The sequence below is a fragment of the Podarcis raffonei genome, chromosome 1 (genome assembly GCF_027172205.1).
Source record: "Podarcis raffonei isolate rPodRaf1 chromosome 1, rPodRaf1.pri, whole genome shotgun sequence".
In the NCBI taxonomy this organism is placed as follows: domain Eukaryota; kingdom Metazoa; phylum Chordata; class Lepidosauria; order Squamata; family Lacertidae; genus Podarcis; species Podarcis raffonei.
This window is the reverse complement of record NC_070602.1, coordinates 138,098,356-138,113,737: the sequence shown is the minus strand read 5'-3', so window position 1 is coordinate 138,113,737 and position 15,382 is coordinate 138,098,356. Positions and strand designations below refer to the sequence as shown.

At 43.7% G+C, this 15,382-nt stretch overlaps 1 protein-coding gene across 2 annotated transcripts in view; it reads left to right on the top strand.

Moving 5' to 3' along the window:
• The window catches only part of CPS1 (carbamoyl-phosphate synthase 1), a 158,845-nt gene that overhangs the window by 60,156 nt on the left and 83,307 nt on the right, over nt 1–15,382 (top strand). For both annotated transcript variants that reach the window (XM_053364704.1, XM_053364697.1), the window contains exons 14-19: nt 970–1,159; nt 2,416–2,573; nt 4,470–4,598; nt 8,210–8,354; nt 10,162–10,372; nt 11,010–11,208. In XM_053364704.1, the coding sequence (XP_053220679.1) occupies nt 970–1,159; nt 2,416–2,573; nt 4,470–4,598; nt 8,210–8,354; nt 10,162–10,372; nt 11,010–11,208 (1,032 nt within the window). The remainder of the gene's footprint in view (nt 1–969; nt 1,160–2,415; nt 2,574–4,469; nt 4,599–8,209; nt 8,355–10,161; nt 10,373–11,009; nt 11,209–15,382) is intronic.

The window sequence follows — 15,382 nt, the reverse complement described above, 5'->3', positions numbered from 1 at the left end:
TCGACACCATGAATGATTAACACGAGGCCAAACGTAAATAGGCAACATATGCGAGCAAGTGTTAATTCACAAGGACAGCCATGGGAAGAATGGAAAGCAGAAATATATTGAAGTAGCACATGCATTTAAAACACTCCCATAGAGTGGTAGCGTGTGCTGGTGTCCTGCTTGCAGAACTCGTGTGGTGGTTGCAGATTTGCAGCTGGAATAACGCACATTAGACCACAGTCCTGGGCGATAACAGGCCACAAATTTATTTGCTTATACAGCAGGTATGCAGGATTGGTATGACAATAGTCGGGCAAGAATCAGATCATTCCACTCCGACCTTGCTGTTGGAATGGAATTCTGTTTGATGGCAGGCACCATTGAGAGTTGGCTAGTGTTGGATCCCTGCATCCGGGATCCCACTGGGCAACTGGGAGAGGGCTTTAGGCAAGGCTGGGCCACACCTGAGCTAGGGGTGTGCCTTGCCCGTATCCTCCCCTAGAGCCCTTTTGCCTCCCTTCTGCTTTGATCCTTCCCAATGCCCTTTCTGTCACAAGAGAAGCAGCCCAAATCCCAGCAACTCCACCTACTGCTACAACCAAACTAAGGCCAGAGCATAGGTCACCAAGCAAGGTTTTGCCCATGTTGGATAGGTGCACACCATCCAGTTGAAAGACGCCCATCCTAATCAATCTAATCTAATCAATGCCAGAATCGCTCTTCCACCGGAGGTGCAACTTGAAACACTTCATCCCTGCCTGGAGAGCCAGAATGTTTGTGCCCATGGATGGTGGCTGAGTTGATTTGTCCACAGCATTGACCTTGTAAGCTGTTCCTCCCAGTGCATGGTGTTGTGCTCACAAATCTACACATACTTCTGGTCTGCAATAGTTAAAAAAATTACCGGCACTAGGTTGTTCCTGTGAGATGTGAATGTAGCTCTTGAATGAATAGTTACTGTGTTTTAAAAATTTTTTCTAGGAAGAAAATGTAAAAACGGTCCTGATGAACCCCAATATTGCCTCAGTTCAGACCAATGAGGTTGGCCTAAAGCAAGCTGATACAGTTTACTTTCTCCCAATCACCCCACAGTTTGTTACAGAGGTCATCAAAGCAGAACGGCCAGATGGCTTAATTCTTGGTATGGGTGGGCAGACCGCTCTCAACTGTGGTAAGTTTGTTGTGGGGATGCATTTCTCTCTTCTTACCATTGAAAGCTATCCTCGTGAACTTAGCATGCTGTAAACTAAGTGAAATGTAGTAATCTTTTATATAAATAAGTACAATTATTATAGCAAATGAACAATGGTCCTATCTTCTATTTGGGTTTTTTTAATGTAAGAATATGCATGGTTTCAAGATTTGCAGAATGTTTCATGAGGTAAATTGAAAAGCCAAGGTATTTACCAAGTTTCAAGCTGCAGCTGTCATTGTGTGTGTGTGTGTGTGAGTGAGAGAGAGAGACACATTTGCTTGCTTAACAGTACCATGCTATGATAACTCCTCCAGGCTACACAGTCAGATATGTACATAATGAGAGAACACAGATGTCTCTCTATCCTGCACACATACATGCCTGCTGATGAGGTAAATTCAGACCAGGAGGCTTTTTAGAGGCAATGATTTTAGCCACATTAAGAAGGATAGTGGCTTTACCACTTTTAGCTCTTTGAACCAACAACTTACAGACAATTGTGACTAGAGCTAATACACAATACTGAGATATTGAGTCATTGTAACAGCAGATTGTAATCTTATTGGTCAATTCCTCGCTTTCAAATGTTGCATCTTGAACTTTGTCACACTTTTTGCATCAGAATCATAGAATCATAGAGTTGGAAGCAACCCAAGGGCCATCTAGTCCAACCCCCTGCAGTGCAGAGTACATTACACCAGAAAAATCATAATCAGCCTCTTTGGTTTGAAATGAGGGAGAATATCTTCTAGATTTGGGGAAGGATGGTGTCAGTCAATAGGAGATCCAGATATAACCCACATTTTTCATTTTAGAAATTCACTGACAAAGTCCCACAAAAGCAAACAAGAAATAATAGCAGCAGAACATGCTAAAAGCTGTGAGGAGTTTTGGCCTTCAAGGAAACAGCTCTGAGCATACTCAAAACAGGTGTATGATTTTGATAGGCTGCTACACATGGCAGTGCTGTTCTTCAAGCAGGCTCCTGGATCGCCTGCATTACATCAGAGAGAGTAGAAACTTGCCCAGCAGGGGTTGAAAAACTGGCAGTCCTCCTAATATTCAAATGTCAGACAAATGGTTTTTCTGCCCGGAGAGACATGTGAAGGTCCTTTCTGTCAAAGTTACTCTTTTGGGTTGGAACTGACTGAGTGGTGCAGACAGCTGATTGACAGAAATCTTCCTAGAGAGCAGTTGTATAATACTGACCATGCCATTCATTCTCTGTGCAGGAGTGGAGCTGTTCAAACGTGGCATTCTGCAGGAATACGGTGTGAAGGTCCTTGGAACTTCAGTTGAATCTATCATGGCCACAGAGGACAGGCAGATGTTTTTGGACAAACTGAATGAAATCAATGAGAAGATTGCGCCCAGCTTTGCTGTAGAATCGGTACATCAGCTGAGTTCAAATATATTTGGTTGCATCTTGAAACAGTTGAAACAGAGAGATGGATATATTTGGAGGAGGTTGTTGTCCTAACTTCAGCCTAGCGCTACCTGTTCAGGGTTTCCACAAATGCATGTGAGACAGGCAGGAGAAATCAGCAGTAGGGACAGAGCTTCAAGGAAGGGAATATAGAACAACCCATTGACAGGCAGGTCTATGCTATATTAACACATGCCCCCTTTTCCCTAGAGAAACATCAGAGCCTTCCCTTCCTCTCTGCCATTCATTTTGTCTCTCTCTTGCTTCACACAGTCTTTGCATCTGCATCCCAGCCTTTGCACATTTATTGTGAGTCTGAAAAGACCCCTTCCTCAACATAATTGTAGAAACTTTGAAGGTATCAGTCATATCTGTCCTCTTTGCCAAAAGATAGGGTCACCCAGCCCACAACCCCATTTACAGATTTAGTCTACACCAACCTTCACCAGCTGGCTAGGGGCGATGAGACTTGTAGTCTAATACCTTTGGAGGACTCCAAGTTAGTGAAGGCTGGTTTGCACAAGTCTGAATGTGTTGTGTTGCAAGCAGAGAAGGTGCATGGGCAGAGGTACCAGGACAAATATCCTATTTCCACAGGAAATAGCTCAAGTGAGTAAGCACAGAATTTCCAACAGAGGTGGAGCCTCAGAAGGTATGCAATGCAGAGGGGCTGAGATGCAAAAGATCAGTGCTTGTTTCTTAGAGTGATACACTGAGATGGTGACCTTGTTTGCATCTATTGCTAAGCCAAACTAGACCATAGCTAAGCATGAAGAAGCACTGGGTCACAGTTAGAAGATGGCAGTCGCATTGCTCCTTCCCCACTGGCTGCACTAAGCCATTGCAAGGGAGCAGGGAAGAAAGGAAGTGGCGGCTGTTTTCTCCCTGCACCAGTAGGCCTGCTTCCTCCTCATGCTTAGCCATGGTTTGGTTTACATGCTGACCAGCCCAGTGAGTAAGTCAATAACCGGAGTCACTTGATTAAGAAAGCAACTTCAAGTTCCTTTTAAAAATTGTCTTACATGAATATTAGTGCAGAATAGCTTTTAGCTCAATGGGATCCATAAAGTAATATGGTAATAATTAATAGGTCTATAGAGTGTGCATTTTGATGAGTGTTGAAAATTTTGGCTGTGAATTTTGGCCAGATGGATTTGAAAGAATTGGCCACCTCTGCAGTCCATACCTCAAAATATTTCTCCCCTTACACACCAGCTGGCACCAGAAAGCTAAAACAATTCTTTTCAGTGCCTTAATATATGGAACAGGTTCATTGTACAGTCACCCTCTGTGTCTGTGGTGTTACCAGAAAAAGGGGACTGGCACATACAGAGCTTTTCTGAAACACTTAATTACTAAAAAGAAAAGAAAAAGACTTAAGTCTAAACTTGATTTTGATTTGTGGTGATTTCTCATTTCTACAGCTCTTCCCAACTGCTGCTAGTGATAATTTACAGGTGAACATATCAGAATTGAAAAACTGATGTGCAGTCGCCTTCGCCCTTGAGTTCTGCAGAAGCAGGATTCCTTGGGTTGGTGAGGAGGGGTTGTAGTCAAAGCCACATCTTTACTATAGATTAAATGTTTAGCCGTCATTCTCTCTCCTCAGGAAATATTGGGAACTGAGCTGTGTGTGTGTGTTTGTATGTTTGGGACAGGATTCTTTCATCACCCTCAACAAAAATGTAATTCCCAGGATTTTTTTTGAGGAAGCCAACCTACCTAGTATATGCTCCACAGAACACTGAGCACAGTCCTGACCATGATTCTGTCTGTGTCACATTGTGTTGTAATGTAGACAATACTGACAGGTCTTCATGATTGTTTTGGTCTTTTCTACCTGTTCTTCTTTTATTATAGACAGATGATGCTTTGGAAGCAGCAGAAAAGATTGGCTACCCAGTCATGATACGCTCTGCTTATGCCTTGGGTGGACTAGGATCAGGGTTATGTCATGACAAGGAGCAACTGCTGAATCTCAGTACCAAGGTATTACTGTGGGAGTTGTGTCAAGATCTGCGGCCCACAAGGGGAGCCATTCCCTGGGGGTGGGAAAATCCAAGCAAGGAAGAGGTGCAGGTCTTGGTGGATGGGGAGGCAAGACAGTAGAACCTTCAGGCCAAGTCCAGAGTCAGCTGGTTTGGTCAATGTGCTGTGGGCACGACAGATAAGATGACTTAACCATTATGGCCTCAAGTCAGCAAAGCAGTAACTTGAAATACTGTATTGCTCTAGCACTAGCCTGTTGCTTACTGAGGGCTGAAATAATCCTGCATAAAGATGGGTGTCCCAGACCTCCTCAGAGCTGCTCAGTCCCCAGGCTCTTGGTTGAAGAGGCTACCCTGTGGGATGTTGTTTTTTTAACAGTAACTTTTTTATTCAGGAAAAATACAATGCCCCTCCCCATAAATAGGAATATATATCTGAAATTTAACACTGCAATTATTCTAAAATAAAATAAACAAAGATAATCTCTGAATAAACGTATCTGCTGGTTTTCTAAAGTAATTTGTAGAAAAACAGGTTGTTAGCAATGCAACATCACATATCATTTTAATCCAGTCTGGTCTACCCCCAGCATGCTGTTATAGACCATTTAACCACCATTAGCAAATTCAGCACCAAATGGAGATTGTCCATTTCCATATTGTCTTGTAAAGGACCCAGTGATTTTTCTTGGGGGGGGGGCTTGGTATCAGCAGGCAATCAATATACAGAGATTTTGCAAATCTTAACTAGAATTTATTTGCAGTATTCCTGAATGATAGAGCAAGACCATAAAATATCCAGATGGTCTGGAACTTCAACTGAATTAATAACACTATTGATTAATAACACTGTGTTCTTGAGATATGTTATTTGCTGGGGCTGTAAGATCTTCTGCTGCCTCTGGGACCAGTGAAGGTTGGATCCTCTGAGATGAGGGAATATATGGGGGAGGGGAATATATTGGTGTCTGAGGATGTGAGCAAGGAAACCTTCTCAGCAGCAGGTGATGGCTGTAGTATTGTGGCCCCTTTTCTCCCTTCATCTTCCATCTGTGAAAATCTTTGTGTCAATGGCAGAAATCCTCCATGGAGGGGAACTTGACTATCCTTAATATCTCATCACTATGCTGGTGCAAAGTTTACGGGTCCTGAGCCGTGACACAACCTGGCTGCCAGTGCAGCGAATAGTAAAAGCTGATATTTGTGGTGTCATTGCTTCTATTCCATCCATCTGGGTCTCGGATCCAGAGGCCATTGCTCTGAACTTTAATCTGGCCACAGCTGGGCTGGAATATGCAGGGCATGTTCCAAAACAAAAAATAGGAGCCTTCTAACCCCTATTTAGGGAGGTGAAAAATTATGTTACTACTGCAATAGCAGACTATTCTAAATAATTGCTGCCGAGTGTTTTCTGTTCCTTGTCACAGTATTGACAATACTGCCTGCTTTTCCTCTCTCGTAATTTATTTATTCTAGACATTTGCATCTTGTTCTTCAGTGAACAAGTCTCCTAGAACAGCTTACATAAAAAATAGTAGTCAAAAAACAACAAAGCAGATCAGCTGGTCGTAGTAGAATGAAGCGTCACAGCAAAGAACTGTAAAAGGTTTTCTTAAGCATAAAATCCTACTTAATGGTTAAAAGCCCTGGGCATTTTTTTTTAATTGAGCTGAAAAGAAAATACAGATGGTGCAAGATGGGTTGGTGGGATGGAGTGCTGCAACTGAAAAGACCCCGTCTAGTCACCGCGTCACAGACACAGACACTGGAGCTTGTAGAGGGGCAGGCGAAAGAGAAGAAAGGGTCATGTAAAGTTTCAACAGCATGAAATGCTTAATGAACATAGAAAGCAAATATATTTTGCTTCTGGATTCAGGAAGGAAAGCACAGCATAGCATCTAGCTCACCAAGAAACACCCCCAAACTATCTTATCAATAAAACTACCCAGTCTTAGCCAAGTCAACAGCATATGAAGATGACACTGTTTCAAGATTCTACAGCCTGTGGCTTTTTCTCTTCTAAGAGGGAAGAAAAAACCTCCTGAGGCTCTTTAATGCTCCATCTTCATGTCGCTTCCTTTGGAGTTTGGTAATGTGAATGATTAAAGTGAGATTGTCAGAAATGGACCTTAATTTGTGGAAATAGTTCAATTTGGGTCAAAGAGATATACAATAGTGTAAATTTTATTCTGTTTTCGAAAGATAAGTCGGGGGGGGGGAGAAAATGGAGCATGGTTCAGTGCTGCCTTGAACTGAGAGATAGCAATGCACCAAGAGTAGGACAGAATAAAGCACAGAAGTGGCAACTGGGCAGTAAGGTGAGGCTGGGCAGTAAGGTGAGGCTTTGTCTTCAGCACCTGGTCTCCAGAGGTATCCTGTCCATGAATAGTGAGGCTCTATTTAGCTCTTACGCCTGGTTGCTCACAATATAGACCGCACCTCCCTGATTTTTTCACCCCTTGTTTAAAACACATCTACATTAGTAGCTATCTCCATATCTTGAAGGAGTGAATTTTAATTTCCAAATTTACTTTCAGGTTCCTAATGCTGTGCCTGAAAAACAGAGAGCAATGCTGAGCTTAACAAAATCCAGCAGACGCAGCTTAACGTCTGTTCTCAGAATCTTCTTTTTAGGATGGTATATGTTGCTTTTGCTTCACTGATATCAGTGGATCTCTTGTGGACATATGGCCAATTATCACTTTAATAGGAAGCAATTATGCTCTTTACTAAGCCAGTGTGCTATATAGCCATATGTTCCATAAAAAAAATCTAAATTTAGGATCCAATAATGCAAGGGACAGAAATCCCCCCCACACACACCATATGCATCACAGTCTTCCTCTCCCCACTTGGCTATTCCTTTCCCAGTGTCCCTTAAAATTTCCTCTCCATCATAATGAGATAGCAAATGATGACTAATATATGCTTGGTAATTATTTTAGTAGAGTAGTTGGTTCACTTGTTTAGGCCATAAATTATTGCACAATTACCGTTTTGGAAAAATGACAAACACAGATGCACATTAATTTCTCATTAAAACAATCCACTACATCAGTTTCAACACATTTATGCTGTACACATGCTGCCACAAAAGCAACAGTAGCAACTTTTCCTATGACATCGCACTCCAAATTAGCAAGAGAAAATTCAGCTCTTTGCTGAGTTGATCAAGGAGTAATAGTCTCTTCAAGTTGTACCTCTTCTCCTTTGCAATGAAACAGCTCAGCAGACATTGGGGAGGGTGTCCTTTATAATGTCCGTCTACAAATATAATCTTATGAAATTTCTCTTAAATCAGCCATTCAGAATGGCCAGTGGCATCTGCTTGAAGACCTTATTGGAGGAGGTCAGGGTGTTCCTGATACTGAACCAAGTAATATTTATTAAATCACTCTCATAACATTTACACAAGGGGATGATTTTACTCTTTTAAGCAGAGACAAATCTTTTTGCACTGACAATTTTTTACTTTGTCTTTAATTGTCACTATGGCAGGAACTACTATTATACCAGCAAAATACTGCTGTACAAATATCAGTCTCCTATAGTTCAGCATACACACTTAACAAACATTTCCTTTTTAAAATCTGTCATCCTGTAATAATCAAGGCATTTGCAATGACCAATCAAATTCTTGTGGAGAAATCTGTGGCAGGATGGAAAGAAATTGAGTATGAAGTTGTGAGAGATGCAGCTGACAACTGTATCACCGTCTGCAATATGGAAAATGTCGATGCGATGGGAGTCCATACAGGTAGGTTCACCATTTTCCTTGAACTAAATACTTTGGGGGGGGGATTGTTTGATGCAATCCTAGAGCTGTAGAATTATGTGGGACCAAAGGGTCCACCCCCCTGCTCAAAGGGAGGTATTCACACCATTGCCTCCAGCCAACACAGTTCAGTTACAATGCATCATAAGTTAAGAGAAGTTGCAGTCAGAGTCCAGATGATTTATGCAACTGAGCCAGTCATATTAAGGTCATTGTATAAAGTAGTCCAAGGGGCGTGGGTGGCGCTGTGGGTAAAAGCCTCAGCGCCTAGGGCTTGCCGATCGAAAGGTCGGCGGTTCGAATCCCCGCTGCGGGGTGCGCTCCCGTTGTTCGGTCCCAGCGCCTGCCAACCTAGCAGTTCGAAAGCACCCCCGGGTGCAAGTAGATAAATAGGGACCGCTTACTAGCGGGAAGGTAAACGGCGTTTCTGTGTGCGGCTCTGGCTCGCCAGAGCAGCGATGTCACGCTGGCCACGTGACCCGGAAGTGTCTCCGGACAGCGCTGGCCCCCGGCCTCTAGAGTGAGATGGGCGCACAACCCTAGAGTCTGTCAAGACTGGCCCGTACGGGCAGGGGTACCTTTACCTTTACCTTTTATAAAGTAGTCCCATCACGACACTCCTGCTAATAAGTTCTTATGATTATCCCATGCATTATGTGACTATGTGAAGTTGGGTCTGGTATGCTCAGGGGTGTAGTGTGGGGGTGCCAGCAGAGCTGTGGCCCTTGGTGCACAATTTTGAGGGGCACAAGCCAGTGGTCCCCATGCAAATAAATTAAAGACCAACTGATAGTCCAAACCTGTGCACATTTACTCAGAAGAAGGTTTCATTGAGTTCAATGGGACTTAAAGGTAAAGTAAAGGTAAAGGTACCCCTGCCCGTACGGGCCAGTCTTGACAGACTCTGGGGTTGTGCGCCCATCTCACTCAAGAGGCCGGGGGCCAGCGCTGTCCAGAGACACTTCCGGGTCACGTGGCCAGCGTGACAAAGCTGCATCTGGCTAGCCAGATCTAAATGCACATAGGAATATGGCCTGAGTTGTTCAGGTTCCTGTGAGTCTAATGTCTAATGATCCACAAGAAGTACAACATCTTGTTCTGAACTTGCAATGTGGGAGATTCCACAACCTTTATAGACAGTGTGTATCATAGCAGAAAGTCATATTTGAGATGTTTCTGGGGTTTATAACATAAAACAACCTAGCATATCTATAAAAAATGAATTAAACATTGGTCTGCTGCTCAAGCACAATTGGCAGACCTTTACCAATAAAGAATGCAGCTGCTTGTGATGCACAAATGTTGGAAAATATGTGGAATTCAATATAGGCTGAAAACCATTATAGGCTTGAAAGTATGCCTGTCTTTCAAATAAGGCAAATTTCAGCATTTCTGCTTGAAATTTTATTATCGTATTTATCTTAGATTTAGTTAAATTATATACAATGGGTAATTCAGCATGCAGTCCTAAGCATACTTACCAGAGTGAAGCCTAGTGGCTTATGGATATATGGGTTGGATTGGGTTCTCGGTCTAATTACAATATATATGATCACTTATTTATAAAGCCCTTTCATGTCCTGTAATTTGTACTCTACTCAGTGCAGTGGATGAGCTGTGTCTCTGTACTGTGGCATCTCCAGGAAGGGACGGAAAAGACCCCCGTCTGAAACTCTGGAGAGTCGCTGCAAGGCAGTGCCAGAGGAACCAATTGGTTTGACTCAGCACAAGGGAGCTTCCTGTGCTGCTATAACTTGAGACCATTGACACTTTTTGCTTTGACTTGCAGGTGATTCTATAGTAGTGGCTCCCAGCCAAACACTCTCAAATGAAGAGTTGCAGATGTTACGGGAATCGACCATCAAGGTTGTCCGCCACTTGAACATTGTAGGGGAGTGTAACATTCAGTATGCCTTGCATCCTTCCTCTCTGGAGTACTGCATAATTGAAGTGAATGCTAGGCTTTCTAGAAGCTCTGCTTTGGCATCTAAGGCCACAGGGTAAGGCAAGAAACAGTCCTGGGAGAAGAGCTAAACTGGGTGCGTGATGCAAGGGAAACATTTGGAAATATAAAAAGTTGTTGGTTAGATAAGCCCAAAAGCTCTTCTTCAGAGAATACCTCCAACTTACGTTTGTTATTGCAAATACTGAGGTTTTTTTATGAACTTTTCACGGTTTTGAAGAAAATGGTAGTGCTAGTTGCCTTTGACCTGTTGGATAAATCATAGTTCACCAGCACCCTGAGTTAGCTCTTTTCAGTGGTGATAAATAGCAGAAGCACCTCCGCATAATTTACCGTGTATGAAGTGTATTCTTTAAAAATGCTTTTAATTGTATTCATACTAGCTCAACTATATTCGTAAGCTGCTTTATGAAGCCCCCCCCCCGCAACCTTGTAAAGTATAAATCCCATCCTAAAATAAAAGTAACAGGGCCCAGCCCATCATTTTATAGCTGTGCTGTGCTCACTTGTTAAGTCACAGGATGAGGTGGAATGGGGATTCTTTCTCAGTCAGCTCCTCACCACTTCTGTACCGTATGAATGACTGATGGCTTCCAGAGGATTAAGCATGTTCTCAGGATTTTCAGGTTTTCCTTTGCCAGTTTGAAAATGTCTCACTTTGCTCTTGGTGCTAGGTACCCTTTGGCATTTATTGCTGCCAAAATAGCTCTTGGGATCCCCTTACTAGAAATCGAGAACGCAGTATCAGGAAAGACAACGGCCTGCTTTGAGCCGAGCCTGGACTACATAGTAACCAAGGTGCCCCGCTGGGACCTCGACCGCTTTCAGGGCGCTTCCCGCCAGATCGGTAGCTCAATGAAGAGTGTGGGTGAGGTAAGTCTGAGGATTATCCCCCCCTAAAAAAATGCCCTTAAACCCATAAACGATTCAATCTACATGACTGGGATGATGAAGTTGATTATCATACTTTGCATTTATATTGCACTTCAGAGCATTTCCCTTACATCTTCCTGTTGCAAAGTAGTCAGTATTATTCTCACCATATTTTTGACGGGGGACTGAGGCTCAGGGAGAGTGGCATGCCTAAGGCCACCTAGGGAGCTCAAGGCAGAGGTAAGGTAAGTTTGGGGTTTCCTGATTCATAGCTCAGCTTCTTTGCCACTGTCCCTCGCCAATACTCCCAATACCTTTTATATACATTGCACCATCTGCATTGTATGTATGTTATCCCTCCAAAGAATCTGCTGAGGGTAATGAGAATTATCTTCCAGAGATCTATGGATAGTCCCTTCTGAGAGCTGCCTTTCCCAGATTCCTTAGGAATAAGGTTTTAGCATATACAGTGGTACCTCAGGTTACATACGCTTCAGGTTAGACACTCCGCTAACCCAGAAATAGTGCTTCAGGTTAAGAACTTTGCTTCAGGATGAGAACAGAAATGGTGCTCCAGCAGCGCGGCAACAGCGGGAGGCCCCATTAGCTAAAGTGGTGCTTCAGGTTAAGAACAGTTTCAGGTTAAGTACGGATGTCTGGAATGAATTAAGTACTTAACCTGAGGTACCACTGTAATATAGATATGCTTTTGAATTGTGGTGCTGAAGGAGACTCTTGAGAGTCCCATGAACTGCAAGAAGTTAAAACCGATCCATTCTGAAGGAAATCAGCCCTGAGTGCTCACTGGAAGGACAGATCATGAAGCTGAGGCTCCAAGACTTTGGCCACCTCATGAGAAGAGAAGACTCCCTGGAAAAGACCCTGGTGTTGGGAAAGATGGAGGGCACAAGGAGAAGGGGACGGCAGAGGACGAGATGGTTGGACAGTGTTCCCGAAGCTACCAACATGAGTTTGACCAAACTGCGGGAGGCACTGGAAGACAGGAGTGCCTGGCATGCTCTGGTCCATGGGGTCACAAAGAGTCGGACGCGACTAAACGACTAAACAACAACAATAGATATTGTGTCAAATAGTACCTTTGAGCATCTGTAGTTCTGTTTCTACTGTGTTGTTAATGCATGGTAGAAAGCAGAAGAGAAATGATAGTTTATACAGTTGCATCACAGAGCAATTTTAGGGGGAAGCCAGTTTAAGCTTTGCGTGGACAGGCGGAGTCCCCAGATCCCGAGCGGTCCCCCCCGTCATGTGGAATAACGACTCAAGACAACGTGCTATGGGATTAAATTGGCCACAACTTTATTAAATTTCAAATGTGGGTAGACCTTGGCTCAGTCATTGGGCATTTTCCCTCCCCAGTCCCCAGCCGGGGACCTAGGGAGCATCAGGGTTATCCAGTGTGTGTGTGTGGGATGGGCTGGCTCTGGAGAACATATGTTCAAGCAGAGATGGCCGCCTCCCGTTACGCTGCCGCCGCAGGGGAGAGCAATGACGACCTTTCGGCGTACGGTCAAAGCCTCCCTTCAGAAACCCCTTTAACGGGGAACCCTGGTATCACCGCTGCAAAGAGGAAGATAGACTAAAGGATTCTGCCCAAGGCCTGATACCGCCAAAGTTGTGACGTTTTGCTATGGGAAAGGCGAAACCTGCCAATGCAGGGAAATTCCTTTCCGGCCCTTTAACAGCGACCTTAACGTAGCAGCGCCTGCATACCTGTGAAGAAAAGTTAACCTGCAAAACCTGTGAAGAAAAGTTAACCTTCAAAATAAGACATTAACTGAGGGTGGGTAGGGTGGGAGAAGCTCTGGAGCCAAGTGAGGATTCCCAGGTAAGATCCTCCCTCTATTGTGTGGGCAGGTAATCCTTCCCCTACCTGGCCTGGTCTCCTTGGCAACGCTTCCCCCAGGTGGGATTGGACAACTGACTGAGGTAGGCGGAGACCTCCAGGTATCCCACCTGAGGGAAGGCAAAGCCAAGCCTATGCTGATGGAGCCGCTCCAGATCCAGGGGCTGCGTGCGTCCACGCAAAGGGCGCCCCCCGTTTTAAGCGGGGAGTGGTCATTATGTATAGAACTGTAATAGAACTGTATAGAATTGGTTCTGTCATGGCGTATTGTGAGATGGCAGAGACAGGAGAAGGAATGTCTCTTGTGGTCTGTTTCACCCTGGGTGCTACATAAGCATCTTAAAATCTTAGGGCATGTACTTTCCACAGTGTCTTAATTTCAGTGCAAATGACAGTGCACCTACAGGAAAACTACATTTCCCAGGATAACCAGCACCTGCTGCAATTCTCCTCAGCACCCCAGATGGCAATATAGCCTTCTGCTGCTGCAACCACGGCAACCAGACCATGCAAGAGAGAGGAGGGAGCAGTGGGGATGAAAGGCATTCCCAGGCTGCACGGTGCTCTTGGTCATGCCATTAGGAATGCATTAGCATCCAAACTGGACTCAGAATAAACCAAGCCATTTTTGAATCTTTTTTGGACATTGCTTGGCTTGTTACACCTAGTTCCTAAGTGAATTTGGGTGGATGTCCTGAGCTAACCGTATACCAGCTTTCTGTCTCTTTGTGTAGTTTGTTGATTTTAATACCCCTCCTGAGCGAGTCAGTGAGGCACAGGTTTCTGCATATATTTTCTCCTTTTAAATTACTGTTTACAGCTGTGAGATGCATGCATAGGGAATGCTCTAAATATTAATAACTGAACTGAAAAATCAAAAGCTGGCATCTGCAGTTCTCTGTAATACATCAAGTTGCATTTCCACAGACAATTTTTCTTTTGGAATTAATAGGATAATTTTGGACAGGTCTTTGTATTATAAAGGTGGTGAAAAAGAGCCTGACATTTAAAATCTTAATTTAAGACTGTCTGGAACAGTATTGACACCTTCATCTCCTAAGTTTCAAGAGGAATGGAATGAGGCAAAATGGGTAAATCATGCAGCTAATTAGCTAATTACCCATTAGCTACCCAAAGTACAATAATTAACAATATATTTGCTGCTTGTCTTGCTTTTTTCCAAATGTTTTCCAAATATCTCTTTGGCTAAATTATTTTGACACCTGAGACCGTATTCAGAGCATCAGTTATTTTTCCTCCTCTTTCTTTCCTCCTTCTATAGCAGATTATAATCTTTATCATTCCTTTATTTATTTATGAGTTTATCTTATTTAACAAATTTTTTATACTGTTTGATTAAAAGAAACCCGCTAAATATTTAACAAGAAAAGCAATTTCTCTAAGCAGTTATAGAACTCTTGAATAATTGTTTATCCTAAAAATCACTATTTGGATCATTGTTGAGTTTTAAAACCTAAGGTTTGTAGCCATCTAAGCTATATTTTGGGTTGACCCGTGGAAATTAATGATCCTAAATTACCCACATCCATTCATTTTAATGGATCTTCTGTGAGTGTAACTTAGTTGGCGACGGGCCAGAGGCATGCATATCGCGTGTGAGATGTTGTGTGAGCGACTTGTATCATGTGCGTGCGTGCACGTCATGTGAGCCCGTTTCCAACAACAGCAACAACAACAACAAAAATTATTTATTATTTATATCCCGCCCATCTGGCTGGGTTTCCTCAGCCACTCTAGGTGGCTTCCAACTGAATATTAAAAACAATACAGCATCAAACATTAAAAACTTTCCTAAACAGGGCCGGCTTCAGTTGTCTTTTAAAAGTAAAATAGTCACTTATTGCCTTGACATCTGCTAGGAGGGCATTCCACAGGGCAGGCGCCGCTACTGAGAAGGCCCTCTGCCTGGTTCCTTGTAACTTGGCTTCTCGCAGGGAGGGAACTGCCAGAAGGCCCTCGGTGCTGGACCTCAGTGTCCGGGCAGAACGATGGAGGTGGAGACGCTCCTTCAGGTTTACTGGGCTGAGGCCATTTATAGCTTTAAAGGTCAGCACCAACACTTTGAATTGTGCTCGGAAGCGTACTGGGAACCAATGTATGTCTTTCAGGACTGGTGTTATACGGTCTCGGCGGCCGATCCCAGTCACCAGTCTAGCTGCCGCATTCTGGATTAATTGCAGTTTCCGAGTCACCTTCAAATGTAGAGCGTGTTGCAGTAGTTCAAGTGGGAGATAACCAGAGCATGCACCACTCTGGCAAGACAGATTGAGGGGGCCAGGGTTATGTCGG